Here is a 14358-nt window from a genome sequence, read left to right on the forward strand (position 1 = left end):
CTTCTGATCAGTCTCTCCTTGGTTCTCCTGCATGTTCCTAAGAGACTTCTTAAAACACCACCACTCTCAGAACTTTCCGGGGCAATATGCTTAATTTCAACTGGACTTTGAGTGCACTGAGAGTGGGGCTGAGTCACCTTCAACTCTGTCCTCAGTAGCCCACAATGTCTGGCACACAGCAGGAGATATGTTGCTTAGGAATTGCACTGAATTTTAAGTTCCAATTCAATTTCAATAATGCTTGGGGCTCAACATTGTTCTAGAAAAAACAAAATTATGTACAGAACTGCAACTGCTCTTATGGAATATGAGCAGAGCACAGATACAAATACCAGAAAAATCAAGAATGTATCTTCTTTATGTAAATGGACTAGCCAACAAGCAACGCTCGATTCGTAGCACACACAAGTGCTTATACGTGACTAAGTTAATAAGCTTACGTTTCTCACAAAAAGCTATCAAGCACAATAGCTTAAGGATAAGCGATGTATATCTCCCATTGTTAACTACAGTTCCTGGGCTGAACAGTCATTCTCACAAGGAAACAATCATCTAAGGGGAAGCCCCAGTTTTAGATGTTGAAGAATTTCCACATGCTGTGACTGATTGAAAACTTGTTTCAAATCCTTTGTGATCATGTTTCTTACTAGCTTAGCAATATCTCAGGCCTGAAAATGCCAAGGCCTTGAGCCTGGGCCTCTCATCAAGGCAGGTGGCAACAGGGCAGGTTGGAAAGAAAGCCTAGTGGCCTGGCAAGGTCTGGCGACACTGGGGACTGTCTGAGTTCACTGGCTCTTACCACTGTTTGAGACCCAGTTTCAGGAAGTACTCATCAGGAACAGAGAATCACACATGAAAGTTCCCACAATGTTGTCCATTACCATAATAAATGAAAGAAAGCTATACATGCCCAACAGGTCTTCAGCAAATGGTCATGCGCAAGTGGGCCATTATACAGCCCTGAAATGATGTTTTAAAAATTCATGAAGAGACCTACTCTAAAATGTTGAATAAGAAAGTGCAAAATGCAGCTGGGTGCATTGGCTCACGTCTGTAATCCCAGCCTTTGGGAGGCCAAGGCGGGAGGATCACAAGGTCAAGAGATCAAGACCATCCTGGCCAGCATGGTGAAACCCCATCTCTACTAAAAATACAAATATTAGCCGGGCATGGTGGCATGTGCCTGTAGTCCCAGCTACTCGGGAGGCTGAGGCAGGAGAATCACTTGAACCTGGGAGGCAGAGGTTGCAGTGAGTCGAGATCATGCCACTGCACCCCAGTCTGGCAACAGAGCGAGACTCTGTTTCAAAAAAAAAAATTATTATCACAATTGTATGAAATTTGTTTGTATAGGCCGGGCGCGGTGGCTCACGCCTATAATCCCAGCACTTTGGGAGGCCGAGGCGGGCGAATCACAAGGTCAGGAGATCGAGACCACGGTGAAACCCCGTCTCTATTAAAAATACAAAAAATTAGCCGGGCGCGGTGGCAGGCTCCTGTAGTCCCAGCTACTCAGGAGGCTGAGGCAGGAGAATGGCGTGAACCCGGGAGGTGGAGCTTGCAGTGAGCTGAGATTGCGTCACTGCACTCCAGCCTGGGCGACAGAGCGAGACTCCGCCTCAAAAAAAAAAAAAAAAAAGAAATTTGTTTGTATATAGGGAAAGATGGAAAGGACATGCAAAAACCACAACTTCCATGGTTAGTTTGTGAGGTTATCTGTTATTTTGTCACTTTGGCCATCTCCTGCCATCCTGGCCCTGATCACATCTGTACCATATCTGTAATTACTCTATTGATAGTTATCTAGGTTGTTTGGGACACACACAGGGCACTGAATAGTCTCTAATCACGGGCCTCTGGACATCACAGACCACCAGAACCATAAATTCCAGAAATTTACATTCTTATTACAATTACAGAGAAGCATTACTGCAATAATTAATAATTGTGAAGGGTAATTAATCCATGCTTGGATGGCCACTTAATGAATGTATCATTTAATATTTGGGTATATTGGTAATTAACTAAGAAAAGAGGAATACACTTTAGAGGAGTTGAAAGACACAACTGTGGCAAGCGAAGCAGAGCCAGGTGCCATGCTCTGCCGGTCAGCCAGGTGCGCCACGAGAGGCCACCTGGAGGGGGCCTACCTTCCGGAAGCCGAGTCCCCCTTGCAGACGGGTGAGCTCCCGCTCCACGCGACCATCATGCCTGCCGGCAGACAGCCAGCACTGGGCAGGGAAGAACCAGCCCTGTCCTGTGCGCAGCTCCTTCACCATCACGTGGCTGATGAACCAGCCTGGGGAAGGCCCACGGCTGTCGTGCCAGAGGCGGATCTTCCTCAGCAGGCCCAGCTGGGCAGGAGCGCTGGAGGCACACATAGCAGCGTCTCATCAGCTGGGAGGGTGACAGTGTGGTCCTGGCATCCCATCAGCCCCAGTGCTCACCCTCAAAGCACTGATGTCCCACAGAGGGGGGATGGGACATGTCAAAGGTGACTGACATGCAGAGTGACATGTGAAGCCCCCTGGAACCCGGCCAGAGGATGGGAAATCCCACCACGCACAGTGACCCTGCACTCAGGCCTTCAATATCCACCAGCTTTCCCAAACCAGTCACACAAATCTCGTTCATCTACTTGTCTCTGGTGTGGATTAGTCTAAAGTTAACCTTTTCTCTCTTAATGAAGACATAATACTCCAAACCAGTAAATATCATACATGAAATTTACCAGGAGAAAAAATAATCTAGTTCAGTCCTTTCATATTGTCTAAAACGCCAGGTGCTTGCATCCTATCTTGTTAAACTCCCTCTTTCTCCAACCCCACCGTCTTTGTGACACCATGTGTCCTCGCTCTTCCAAACTGGGGACAAACCTAATTAAGGTCAGAAGGTTTAGTGTCATAGAAAACACTGATTATGAACTTTACTAATATGTAAAATCAATAAGTCTTCTTCCCCCACCCTCCTTCCTTCCTTGCCTCGCACAAAGCCTATTGTTTAATCTACTCAGAATAACAAACTGTAAAAATACATCATAAAATTGTTTATATATAAATTGATGCTCACTATTAGAGACCAATGTTATGTAGTCTACTGTTTTGTATTTGTGATAAGGCAACACTCATTCTGATTGGCCTCTCTTTCCCAAATCTAGCAGTGAAATATTTTGGAATACCTCAGGATAAAGGTGTGTCCTGGAATTCCTTTCAAACAGGGGCTTCTCTGGACAGGAAAGCTCCTTGGTTTCTGACAGTCCATTGTCGCCACATAAAACAACGTACACCTCACAACAAAGAACAGGGGTAGGAACTCAGGCTGCCTCACCGCAGACGCCATGCAATGCTGGGCAGGGCTTCCTCGCACTTTCTCCCAGCGTCTTACCCTTCCACAAAACCACCTGCATGGTGGAGTGCCACAGCCTGGAGCCAGGGAATGAGAGGGCATGCCCGGTCCCAGGCTTCCCTGGAGAGAGCAGAGGAGGGCCTTGAAGTAGAGCCTGGTAAAATTGGCCATTTCCTCACTTTCTTGATCTAGAAAAGCCAGATCCCAACTAGGTTTCGGGAGGGCATTTGTTTTCTCATGAGAGCAGGAGAGCACCAAGGTGGGTACACCATTTTCCTCCCTCTGGCTTGGCAGGGAGATGCCAGAGGAGCCTGGACCCAGAGTAGGGTACCCATGCACCTGCAGGCATACCCTGGGGAGGCACACGTCAATCTGGCTGGGCTTGTCATTCCTCATTGCTGTCTTCTGTCACACAGAGATGAACAATTCTGATGTAAGATTACTTATTAAACTTTCATTTAAGGAAGATATTTCTGTTTCTGAAATCCTTCCTTATTCCAAAGTGTATATTTTCTTTGACTAGTTTCTAAACTTTGTGTTTTCACCTTTCTGTCTCTAATGTTCTGGAGTTTATTTTTTGTGTGTATGATGTAAAGATTCAATAGTACCTTTTTCTACAAGGACAGCTATTGTTCTAAAACATTTTTTGAAGCAGTGCACCCTTTCCTGTGGTTTGTAAGACCTCTAGTCTTTCCCAGAAAACCCTCCTCAGTACCTCTCTTGAGGTCACGACATGATCTCAGGTACTACAGTTTCAAAATAAGCCTGGATATTGGGTCGGGAGTCCCTGCCCTGTTCTGCTCTTGAGAGTCGGCATGACCGGTATTGCAATTCTCTTGTATTCTTTTCCACCTGAATTTTAGGATCAGTTTTCCAAGTTCCACAAAACACCTTCCTAGAATTATGAATAGATTTAATTGGATTTAACCTCATTATGCCTTAGGTTTTCATCTGTAAAGCACATATATTAATAGAATTTCATTCACACTATTATTATTAATGTTATAGATTAATTTGGGAGAAATGACAAAGGAAAATTGGCTTTCTCATCCATAAACATAGCTCTTTATTTAGATCTCTTATGCATATCAGGGATAGTTCCTTCATGATGGTCTTGTATGTGGGGTTTGATGAATTCACTTCTAGGCACCCCACCATTTTTTACTGTGACAAAGAGGTTCTTGTTTTCAACCCCATGTTATAAATAGTCATTGCTGTTTTATAGAGATTATTTTGATGATATTTTTCTCAATCAAAAATTCAGCAAGTTTCTTAAATGCTATTAGTGCTAATCATTAGCGTGAACATGCTTCTTCATTTGCTATGTAGACAACCTCATCTTGTGCGAAGAACCATCTCTTGGCCGGGAACGGTGGCTCAAGCCTGTAATCCCAGCACTTTGGGAGGCCGAGACGGGCGGATCACGAGGTCAGGAGACTGAGACCATCCTGGCTAACACGGTGAAACCCCGTCTCTACTAAAAAATATGAAAAACTAGCCGGGAGAGGTGGTGGGCACCTGTAGTCCCAGCAACTCAGGAGGCTGAGGTAGGAGAATGGCGTGAACCCGGGAGGCGGAGCTTACAGTGAGCTGAGATCTAGCCACTGCACTCCAGCCTGGGTGACAGAGCGAGACTCCGTCTCAAAAAGAAAAAAAAAAAAAAAAAAAAAAAAAAGAACCATCTCTTTCTCCCTTTTGGAACCTCATATTCCTGTTTTATTTCTTGCTTTATTGTTTTTACCAGGATTTCTAGCACAATGATAAATGGCAGTGCTGACAGCAGACATCCCTTAGAAATCATCTAAAGCTTCACCACTAAATCTTCCTTTGCTAGGTTAAGAACATTCTTATGTGTATGCATTGCTTGTGAATATATACATGTATGTTTATCTGATAGACAATTTAAATATACAGTTGGTAGACGAAGGGTTCATGGTGAGTAAGGAGCACATAAGCTTTAAAAATGTGTTGTGCCCCCATGTATCCTACTACACTGTGGCACCCCATCTCATTCATCCTCCCATCTAACTCTTTCTCATTCACATCCCCAATCCTATGAATTCCATAAAGTAACCATGGTTCCCTCAGGAAATGGGAGTGTGAATTCCAAGGGCAGAGGGAGCCTCCCTCTCTTTGAGGGATTTGTGTCACATGCAGTTCGAATTGCACATGGCTCTGCCCAGGCTGGATTTCTGCCCCTGCAGACCTTACCTCCACAGCTCTCCACGGCACCGCTGCTCCACTGGGCCCAGTGCTGGACTATTTCCTCCTCCTCCACTGTATCCTGCTTCCCACCCCACCTTCACCCTCCACCAGCTTCTCTGGGACTGTGGTTTTCTGCCCCGAGCTCAGAATAGTACATCTCATTCTCAGAGTCTCAAAGATCCACTCAGAGACAGAACAGATCTCCCTGGGCTGCTTTCCACAGTGGAGACAGAAGGAGAAGGGACTGGAACAGCTGCAGAAGGTGAAGGGGTCTGCTCTTCACCCTGACAGACGTGCAGGCAGAGGGAGGGCCCTGGAAAGGGCAGGCAAGCCTTGCCTCAGCAATGAGATGGGCCTGCTGTGACAGGTAACAGACAGGGAAGCCAAATCACCAAATCCTCACTTCTGATGCTGACACTGCTTAGACACCATCCAAGAGTACCCCCAGATGCTCGAGCTACCTTTGAGGTCAACCTGGCCGGAGCTCGGAAGCCGGTATCAATGACGACCGCATACAGCTGGTGGCCCGGCAGGGGGGCTTCTTGCAGAAAGATGTAACCAGATTTCTTTTTTTCATGATGATCTACTTGTCTGCTTTTAGCGACCAAAAATCCATAAAGAATCAGAGAACCCATAATAAAAATACTGGGAAGCAAGTTTTCTGGGTGGCTATAAACGAAAGGAGAGATATAAAGAAAATTGCTCATGGAAATAAACACATAGGAAAAGACTGATTGCCACCCCTAACCTCTTATACACAAAAGTCCCTGCTGGGTTTCATTAATACGTTTTTACACCTGCTGGAAGCTGAATTGGGAGGGCTTTGAAGGCAGGGAGCTGGCCCATGGTCCAGCGAGCAGCACCCCACAAGCATGGACTCCAGAGTCAAAGAAATCTTGTAATGGACCAGCCTCTGTACCAAGAGGCTGTGCCATGCTGGCTCTGAGAAACTTTCATTGTGAACTACGGCTAACAATGTCAATCTCACTGCTATTATAAAGGTTAAGCAATATAAATACACAAAATTCTTAAAACATACAAGTGGCATTATGTTTCTCCCTCTCTCCCTCTCCTGCTAGCAGAACAAGGCTATGAGATGTTGGTGATGTTTTGGAGTCCCTGCCTGTGCCTCCCACTGCCCCTGTGGATGCTGCTGCTTGTTCCCTACCTGTAGCCTCCACCTACCTGTTCCCAGGCACCAACATTGGCTGGGGAGAGATCACTGAACTCCCACAGATCCGTAGAATGATGTTCATATCAAGCTGCTGTGCTGGGACTCTCACCTAACTGGAGTCTCATAGATTTCTGATGGGATCTCAGAGGGTGGGCACCAGGGTCTATGCCACATGGGGATGTTGCTCGCCCCATCCCCTGCCATTCTGCTCTTTGATTTCATCTGAGGATTGGGCTCTGTTCTTGGTTTCTCACCTGCCCTCTTTTTCCTCACCAGGATAGAGCCTGTTCAGAGCTCTGCCCCATGAGCTCTGCAGGGTGCTCACATCCTTCCACCTGGACAATACTCTGAAACCTTCAAGATTCTGGCCAGATATCCCACTTGCTACTGCCCATGTAGAACTTCAGGTGTTGCCTCTCCCTGGACACCTTCCAGGCCTGCTTCTCCCATGGTTTGCTCCAGCCCCAGCGATATCAATGCCGCAGATACCACGGTTGAGGCTGCTGTCCTCTGAGCCCTGATCACTGAACGGTCAGTGACCTTTTCTGTATCCAGCATCTGTTGCATTAGCAATTAATGTCTTATTTACTAATTATCTGATCCATCAACTAGTCTATAAAGTAATATGATTGATGGAATAATAAAGTAGAACTTCTTATTACATGAATATAATGAGAAGAAAATTATTCATTCAGCAAATATTTACTCTGAGCATTGTATTAAATGTACGGTGACACTGATAAATAAGACAGGGAAGGCTCCTGTCCATATCAGCTTAAACTCACTTTACCCATATCTGAGTCTAAATATAGCCATTTCATATAAAAGTGGCTATAAAAATAGTGTACATTTTAAATTTATTATCTAAAATGAGATACTCCAGAGAGAGAAAGAGGGAGCTATTAATAATTAGGCTATGACAGTAAACATAAACCAGGACAGGCCCTTTAGGCAGTATTGTCACTGTAGATATCAACTCTCAATAATAATTGACCAAATTCACACTGAACTAAAACTAAACTTAAAAATATGAAAAGTATGTTGACTTTCTTGTGTTTATGAATCTCTCATTAGTGAATTTAAGTACAGAGAGACAAAATATATATGTATATATTCAACTATAAGAATATTTAAAGATAATTATAAAGAATATTTAAAGATAATTATCCACTAACACGCGTATTTCAAAAACACAATGATAGTAAGTAACATGGATTTCAAGCACCCCTGGAATTATATGTGGACATCCTGAGTGAACCATAAAACAAATAAAGTCTATGAAGTCTTTATGTAGGAAATGGAACTTACCTCTGTAACTTGGAAATGTCACTCACTTCAAAACTGGCCTTCAGCTTTCTCCTTAGGAGACCAAATGCCGCAAGGCGATTGTAGCTAGGAGGGAAATGCGGATGAGGATACAGAATTTGTGGAGAGAGCAGCTGTTGACAGTGTGAAGCCATGTTGGTTAAAGGAATGTGAAAAGGAAGAAAGAGTGCAATAATGATAACTTTATGACTAAGACCCAGTTTAAAAGATTCACCTGAAACCTAAGTTAGAAATGAAGGACACTTCTCTTGTGCCAGAGTTCTTCACATCTGTGTGTTGGGATACATGGCTCCCATGGAGGCTGTCCTGAGACACAGAGTTCAGAGCAGATGGCGGTCTTCACGGCAGCCCTCCACAGCATGGCTGCAGCCTGAGGCTCTTGGGTCCCTGTCACAGCCTAGCTGTGCCACTAGTCAAGCTCTGGCCAACTCCTCTGCCTAAGCGCCAGTTCCTGGCATTACAAACATTCAACCCTGACAATCACTGTAAACACTGTCTCTTTTTTTAAAAGTACAGTCTATCTCACCCTCATTATCTTGTGAGCAGGTCCTATGTGTTATTGATTTTTTCAGGCTGGAATGCAGTGGCATGATTTCAGCTCACTGCAACCTCTGCCTCCCAGGTTCAAGCAATTCTTGTGCCTCAGCCTCCCAAGTAAATGGGATTGCCGGTGTGTGCCCATCTAATTTTATATTTTTACTAGAGATGGGGGGGGTTTCGCTATGTTGGCTAGGCTAGTCTCAAACTCCTAACCTCAAGTGATCCACCCGTCTTGGCCTCCCAAAGTGCTGGGATTACAGGCATGAGCCACCACGCCTGGCCTGTTATTCGCTTTTCTACCTTTGGCTCACAAAAATGTGCCTATCAGAGAGTAGTTATGTAATGTAGAATGAATGATTACATTAATGCATTTATCAATAATTTAATATTGAAGCAAAATATCGGGCCATTACCAGTGAGTTTGGATGTACTCCTAGAAATGGCATTAGATAAATTTAAGAGTGCAACATAAGAAAACATAAGAAAATCAATAAGCAGCTATAAATTGCGCTGATATGGTATGATCTGGATATATTTGCCTCCTAGCAGGAAATCACAAAATATAGTGTCTTATGGCTTATTTAGAAATGACTATTTCTATTTCTAAATATGCCTAATAATTGTTTATCTCTCTCCTAATGAAAAGGTAAGGGCAACTAAAAAGAATGAACTGAGTCTCTCATAGAATTGTTAGTCAGCTAGATGACAAATAATTTCTAATTTGGTGATATGATTCATATACCCAGAAATTCCTGAGGAGGCTGTTCATCTTTGCACAGAGACTTTTCTTGCCTCAGAAAGCACACCTTCACCACCAGGCTGTGGAGGGTCCTCTGAAGATGAGGGACTCTCAGGGCAACATGGGGGCATGGTGAGAGCTGAGGGTCCCACCTGCCTGACTACAAAGTGCGTACTCAAAGGATGTCGGCGCTTCAGTGATAAGAAAACGGATGGGTTCATCTATCACTCATCCACTGACTCACGTCTTCATCACTTACTAAACACCTCCTGCATGATAGTCACCACGGGAAGGAGGAACACGAAGACAGTCTATAGAGCAGCCCCTGCTCCTTGAGAGCCCACAGAGTGGGAGAACCAAGGCTGACACACGACCCGGCTACAAGAGAACTGACATAGACTGGAGAGTTGTACAAACCAAGGGTGCTCCAGCTTCTTCTGGACAAGGTTCAGGAAAGGCTCTGGAGGTTGGGCCAAATGCAGAAGACAAGGCAGTCATTTACTAAAAATCTCAAATTCTTTCTCAAATGTGTCTATACCTGCAGTTCACTTTTTCAGGAGAAGTTCCTGGTTGTGGAGAGAAACGTTCAGCTTTCCACTCTCTCTTGTCCCAAAACAGGCATCGGATCCACTGGAAATGTACTGTATAGTTCACTGCCTTTGCTAAATATTTGTTTGGAGGTTTTCTGTCATAGTCAGCATCCAATAAGGATAAATAGCCTACATTGGCATCTAAAAAGAGAAAACATAAATTAAAAATACAACCTGAGGTTTGCAGAAAAGCATTCTCCATTTTAAATGCAGAGAAAGTAGGCAGATAGGTGGGGACAAGGAGTAGAGATGAGCAAGAACTGAAAGACAGCATCAAATTCTAGACATTTTCTGTCCTTGAAGCATTTAAATTTTGAATAAATCCACCCAGTCAAAGCTCCTGGATGCAGATATGAATTGAGGAACGGTAGAGAATTGGGAAGAAAAACTGTGTTTCTAGAATCCCTTATGTTCCAAGTGCCCCCTGACACCCTGAACAGGCCACCCCCTGACCCTAGTGGGGATGGAAGAGGGTTGAGTCAGTTTCTTTAGCTGCCATTCAAGCCCACTTCCTGCTCCTCGCCAGTTTGTCAGCCAACCTGTGAAATTTCGGTATACCCAGAGTCTAAACCCATTCTGCTAAGGACGGCACAATTACCCGTGGAGTTTTAGCCTATCTTTTTTTTTTAATGTTTAGCCTACTAATTTTATGTTTAGAAGCAAAAGTATTTAATACTCTATTTATTTAAAAATTGCCCCAAGACTTTTTAATAAATGGTGTTGGGACAACTAGACATTAGCCCTTTGTAAAAATATGGGCACCTCATGCTATAAAAAATAATAATAAATATTAGCAAATCAGATATCTAAATATAAGAGAAAAAACAAACTGCACAAGTACTGAGGAACACATGAATGACTTCTTTTATAATTTCGAAGTAAGAAATAAATTTTGAACTATGGCTCAAAATCTAAGAGTCTTACAAGAAATGGTGGATAAATTATTATTTTAAAAATAGCCTAACATATAAAGAGCTCTTAAATATCAAGAAAAAACAAACTCAATACAAAAATGGGCATATATGAACAATTCACAGAAAAAAAGTGGATAATGGTTTTAAATATATAAAAAAACCCAACTTAATTCATATAAAATGCCTATTAAAATGAACATTTCTCAATTATATACATGACTGGCAAAACTCAACAGCTTGAAAATACATCCTGTTGGCAAAGAAGTGGGAAAACAGGCAGCGTCAGACACTGCTGGAGGTGAATGTGACAATACTTACCAAAACCACATAGGCATTTACTGTTCAACCCAGGAACAGCCTATCTAGGAATTAAACTTGAAGATACACTCCTCCCACTACATTTAATACAGTATATGCACAAGTCTTCCATGCGAATACATAGGAGACTGGCTGTATAAACTATGGTCCATCTATACAATGGAGAAGCACACAGCAGTTAAAAAAAAAAGATATTGATGAATAAATACATATGAAGTGATTTCTAAATATGTCATTTAACTAAGAAAAGCACAATGCAAATGAGTGTAAGAAATAAGGGGAAATAATGTGGGTACGCACGGGCTTATTTTCCCAAAAAGAAACATCAGAAAAACAATTCCCATAAAATTACCATAATCGAGGCAGGGTGCAATGGCTCAAGCCTGTAATCCCAGCACTTTGGGACGCCGAGGCAGGTGGACCACCTGAGGTCAGGAGTTCGAGATCAGCCTGACAAACATGGAGAAACCCCGTTTCTACTAAAAATACAAAATTAGCCGGGTGTGGTGGCACATGCCTGTGATCCCAGCTACTTGGGAGGCTGAGGCAAGAGAATCGCTTGAACCCAGGAGGTGGAGGTTGTGGTGAGCCAAGATTGTGCTATTGCACTCCAGCCTGGGCAACAAGGGTGAAACTCCAGTCTCAAAAAAAAAAAAAAAAAATTATAATCATCGTTCTTCACAGAACTAGACAAAACAATCCTAAAATTCATATGGAATCACATAGCCAAAGCAATACTAAGCAAAAAGAACAAATCTGGAGGCATCACATTACCAGACTTCAAACTATACTACAAGGCTATAGTTACCAACACAGCATGCCAGTGGCATAGAAATAGGCATATAGACCAATGGAACAGAATGGAGAACCGAAAAATAAGGCCAAATACCTAAAGCCAATTGATTTTTGACAAAGCAAACAAAAACATAAAGTGAGGAAAGGACACCCTGTTCAACAAATGGTGCTGGGATAATTGGCTAGCCACATGTAGAAGAATAAAACTGGATCCTCATCTCTCATTTTATGTAAAAAATCAACTCAAGCTGGATCAAAGACATAAATCTAAGACTTGAAGCTGTAAAAATTCTAAAAGATAACATCGGAAAAACTCTTCTAGACATTGGCTTAGGCAAAAAATTCATGACCAAGACCCAAAAGCAAATGCAATGAAAACAAAAATAAATAGATGGGACCCAGTTAAACCAAAAAGCTTCCGCAAAGCAAAAGAAATAATCAGCAGAGTAAGCAGACAACCAACAGAGTAGGAGAAAAAATCTGCAAACTATGCATGTGACAAAGGACTAATACCCAGAATTTACAAGGAATTCAAACAAATCAGCAAGAAAAAATAACCCCATCAAAAAGTGGGCAAGGACATGAACAGACGATTCTCAAAAGAAGATATGCAAATGGCTAAAAATATGTGAAAAAATACACTACATCACTAAGTAATAGGGAAATGCAAATTAAAACCACAGTGAGATACCGTCTTACTCCTGCAAGAATGGCCATAATTTTTAAAAATCAAAAAATACTAGATGTTGGTGTGTATGTGGTGAAAAGGGAACACTTTTACACTGCTTGTGGGAATGTAAACTAGTACAACAGGACCAACCTAAATGCCCACCAACCAACAAGAGGATAAAGAAAATATGGTATGTGTGCACCATGGAATACTACTCAGCCATAAGAAGGAACAAAACAATGGCATTTGCAGAAACCGGGATGGAGTTGGAGACCATTATTCTAAGTGAAGCAACTCAGGAATGGGAAACCAAATATTGTATGTTCTCACTTATGAGTGGGAGATAAGCTATGAGGATGCAAAGGCATCAGAATGATATAATAGGACTTTGGGGACTTAGGGGTAAGGATGGGGGCAGAGAGATAAAAGACTACACATAGGGTGCAGGGTACACTGCTTGGGTGATGGGTGCACCAAAATCTCACAAATCACCACTAAGGAACTTAATCATGTAACCAAAAACCACCTGTTCCCCAAAAACTACTGAAATAAAATAAAATAAAGGAAACAAATGGAAACAATTACCTATAAGGACTAGGTGAGAACAAGGTAGAGGAATAAGGCTGTTGAAAGATTTAGCTCTGAATACATACATCTTTAAATGTGCTTTAGACATTTGAACAATAAAAATGTCTCACAAATTCAAAACATAAATTAATGTTAAAAAATGGGGCTGGGAACCGTGGCTCATGCCTGTAACCCCAGCACTTTGGGAGGCCAAGGAGGGTGGATCACCCGAGGTCAGGATTTCGAGGCCAGCCTGACCAACATGGTGAAACCCTGTCTCTACTAAAAATACAAAAATTAGCTGGGCCTGGTGGTGCATGCCTGTAATCTCAGCTATCGGGGAGGCTGAGACAGGAGAATCGCTTGAACCCGGGAGGCACAGGTTGCAGAGAGCCAAGGTCGCGCCATTGCACTCCAGCCTGGGCAACAAGAGTGAGACTCTGTCTCAAAAACAAAAACAAAAACAAAAACAAAAACAAAACAAAATGATAAAAGTAAGCCTTAGCATTAAGTACATGCAAAAAAGTAAACCTAGCTATATATAAAATGTATAGCAAAACCCCACAGAGAAAATAATTAATTCGACTAACTTTTGACTATGTGCTGTTACTGTAATATATCATGTAAGAATGTAAAGTCAAAACTAAACCAAAAAAATCTAGAAAGAAATACTGAATTTTATCTGGTAGGATTGTGATTGTTAAGGGTACAGGTGCTTTAATTCTAAAACGATTTTGTGTATACTGTAGGATACAGCAAAGTGAATTTTGCTCATTGGAAACTGGCTCTCAAGTTCTCATGTTTTGGCAACTGGAATTCTCACTGTAGGAGAATGGGGATCTGAACACACAATGGGAGAATGTAAGAAGGAACCCTGGGTGTTGCATTTGAATTAAGGCACTGTCAGGAACTCATTTTACACGCGCGCGCGCACACACACACACTTGTTAAATCAATGACGCCCCAATAGCAATGAGCAAATGTGATGTGCAGTTCTTGTGTTCTAATTTCATTTCCCATCAATGAACCAAGCCTCATTGAGGACATGGCCAGTTCCAAGAAAGGGCTGGCCAAACACAGGATAAGCCAGGACACCCTGGTGTCCCAGAAAGTAAAGAAGCACTTGAGGATCGTGATGTCATGTCAAAAAAACCTCAAGTAGCATCTTGGAGGAG

General features: G+C 42.7%; 1 protein-coding gene across 1 annotated transcript in view; it reads right to left on the reverse strand.

Moving 5' to 3' along the window:
• The window catches only part of PKD1L1 (polycystin 1 like 1, transient receptor potential channel interacting), a 183727-nt gene that overhangs the window by 65843 nt on the left and 103526 nt on the right, over positions 1-14358 (reverse strand). Inside the window, 6 exon segments of the mRNA XM_010374410.2 lie at positions 2151-2367; positions 3179-3195; positions 3197-3286; positions 6012-6219; positions 8033-8116; positions 9868-10060. Coding sequence (XP_010372712.2) covers positions 2151-2367; positions 3179-3195; positions 3197-3286; positions 6012-6219; positions 8033-8116; positions 9868-10060 — 809 coding nt within the window.

Source organism: Rhinopithecus roxellana, chromosome 6, assembly GCF_007565055.1.
Source record: "Rhinopithecus roxellana isolate Shanxi Qingling chromosome 6, ASM756505v1, whole genome shotgun sequence".
Taxonomy (NCBI): Eukaryota; Metazoa; Chordata; class Mammalia; order Primates; family Cercopithecidae; genus Rhinopithecus; species Rhinopithecus roxellana.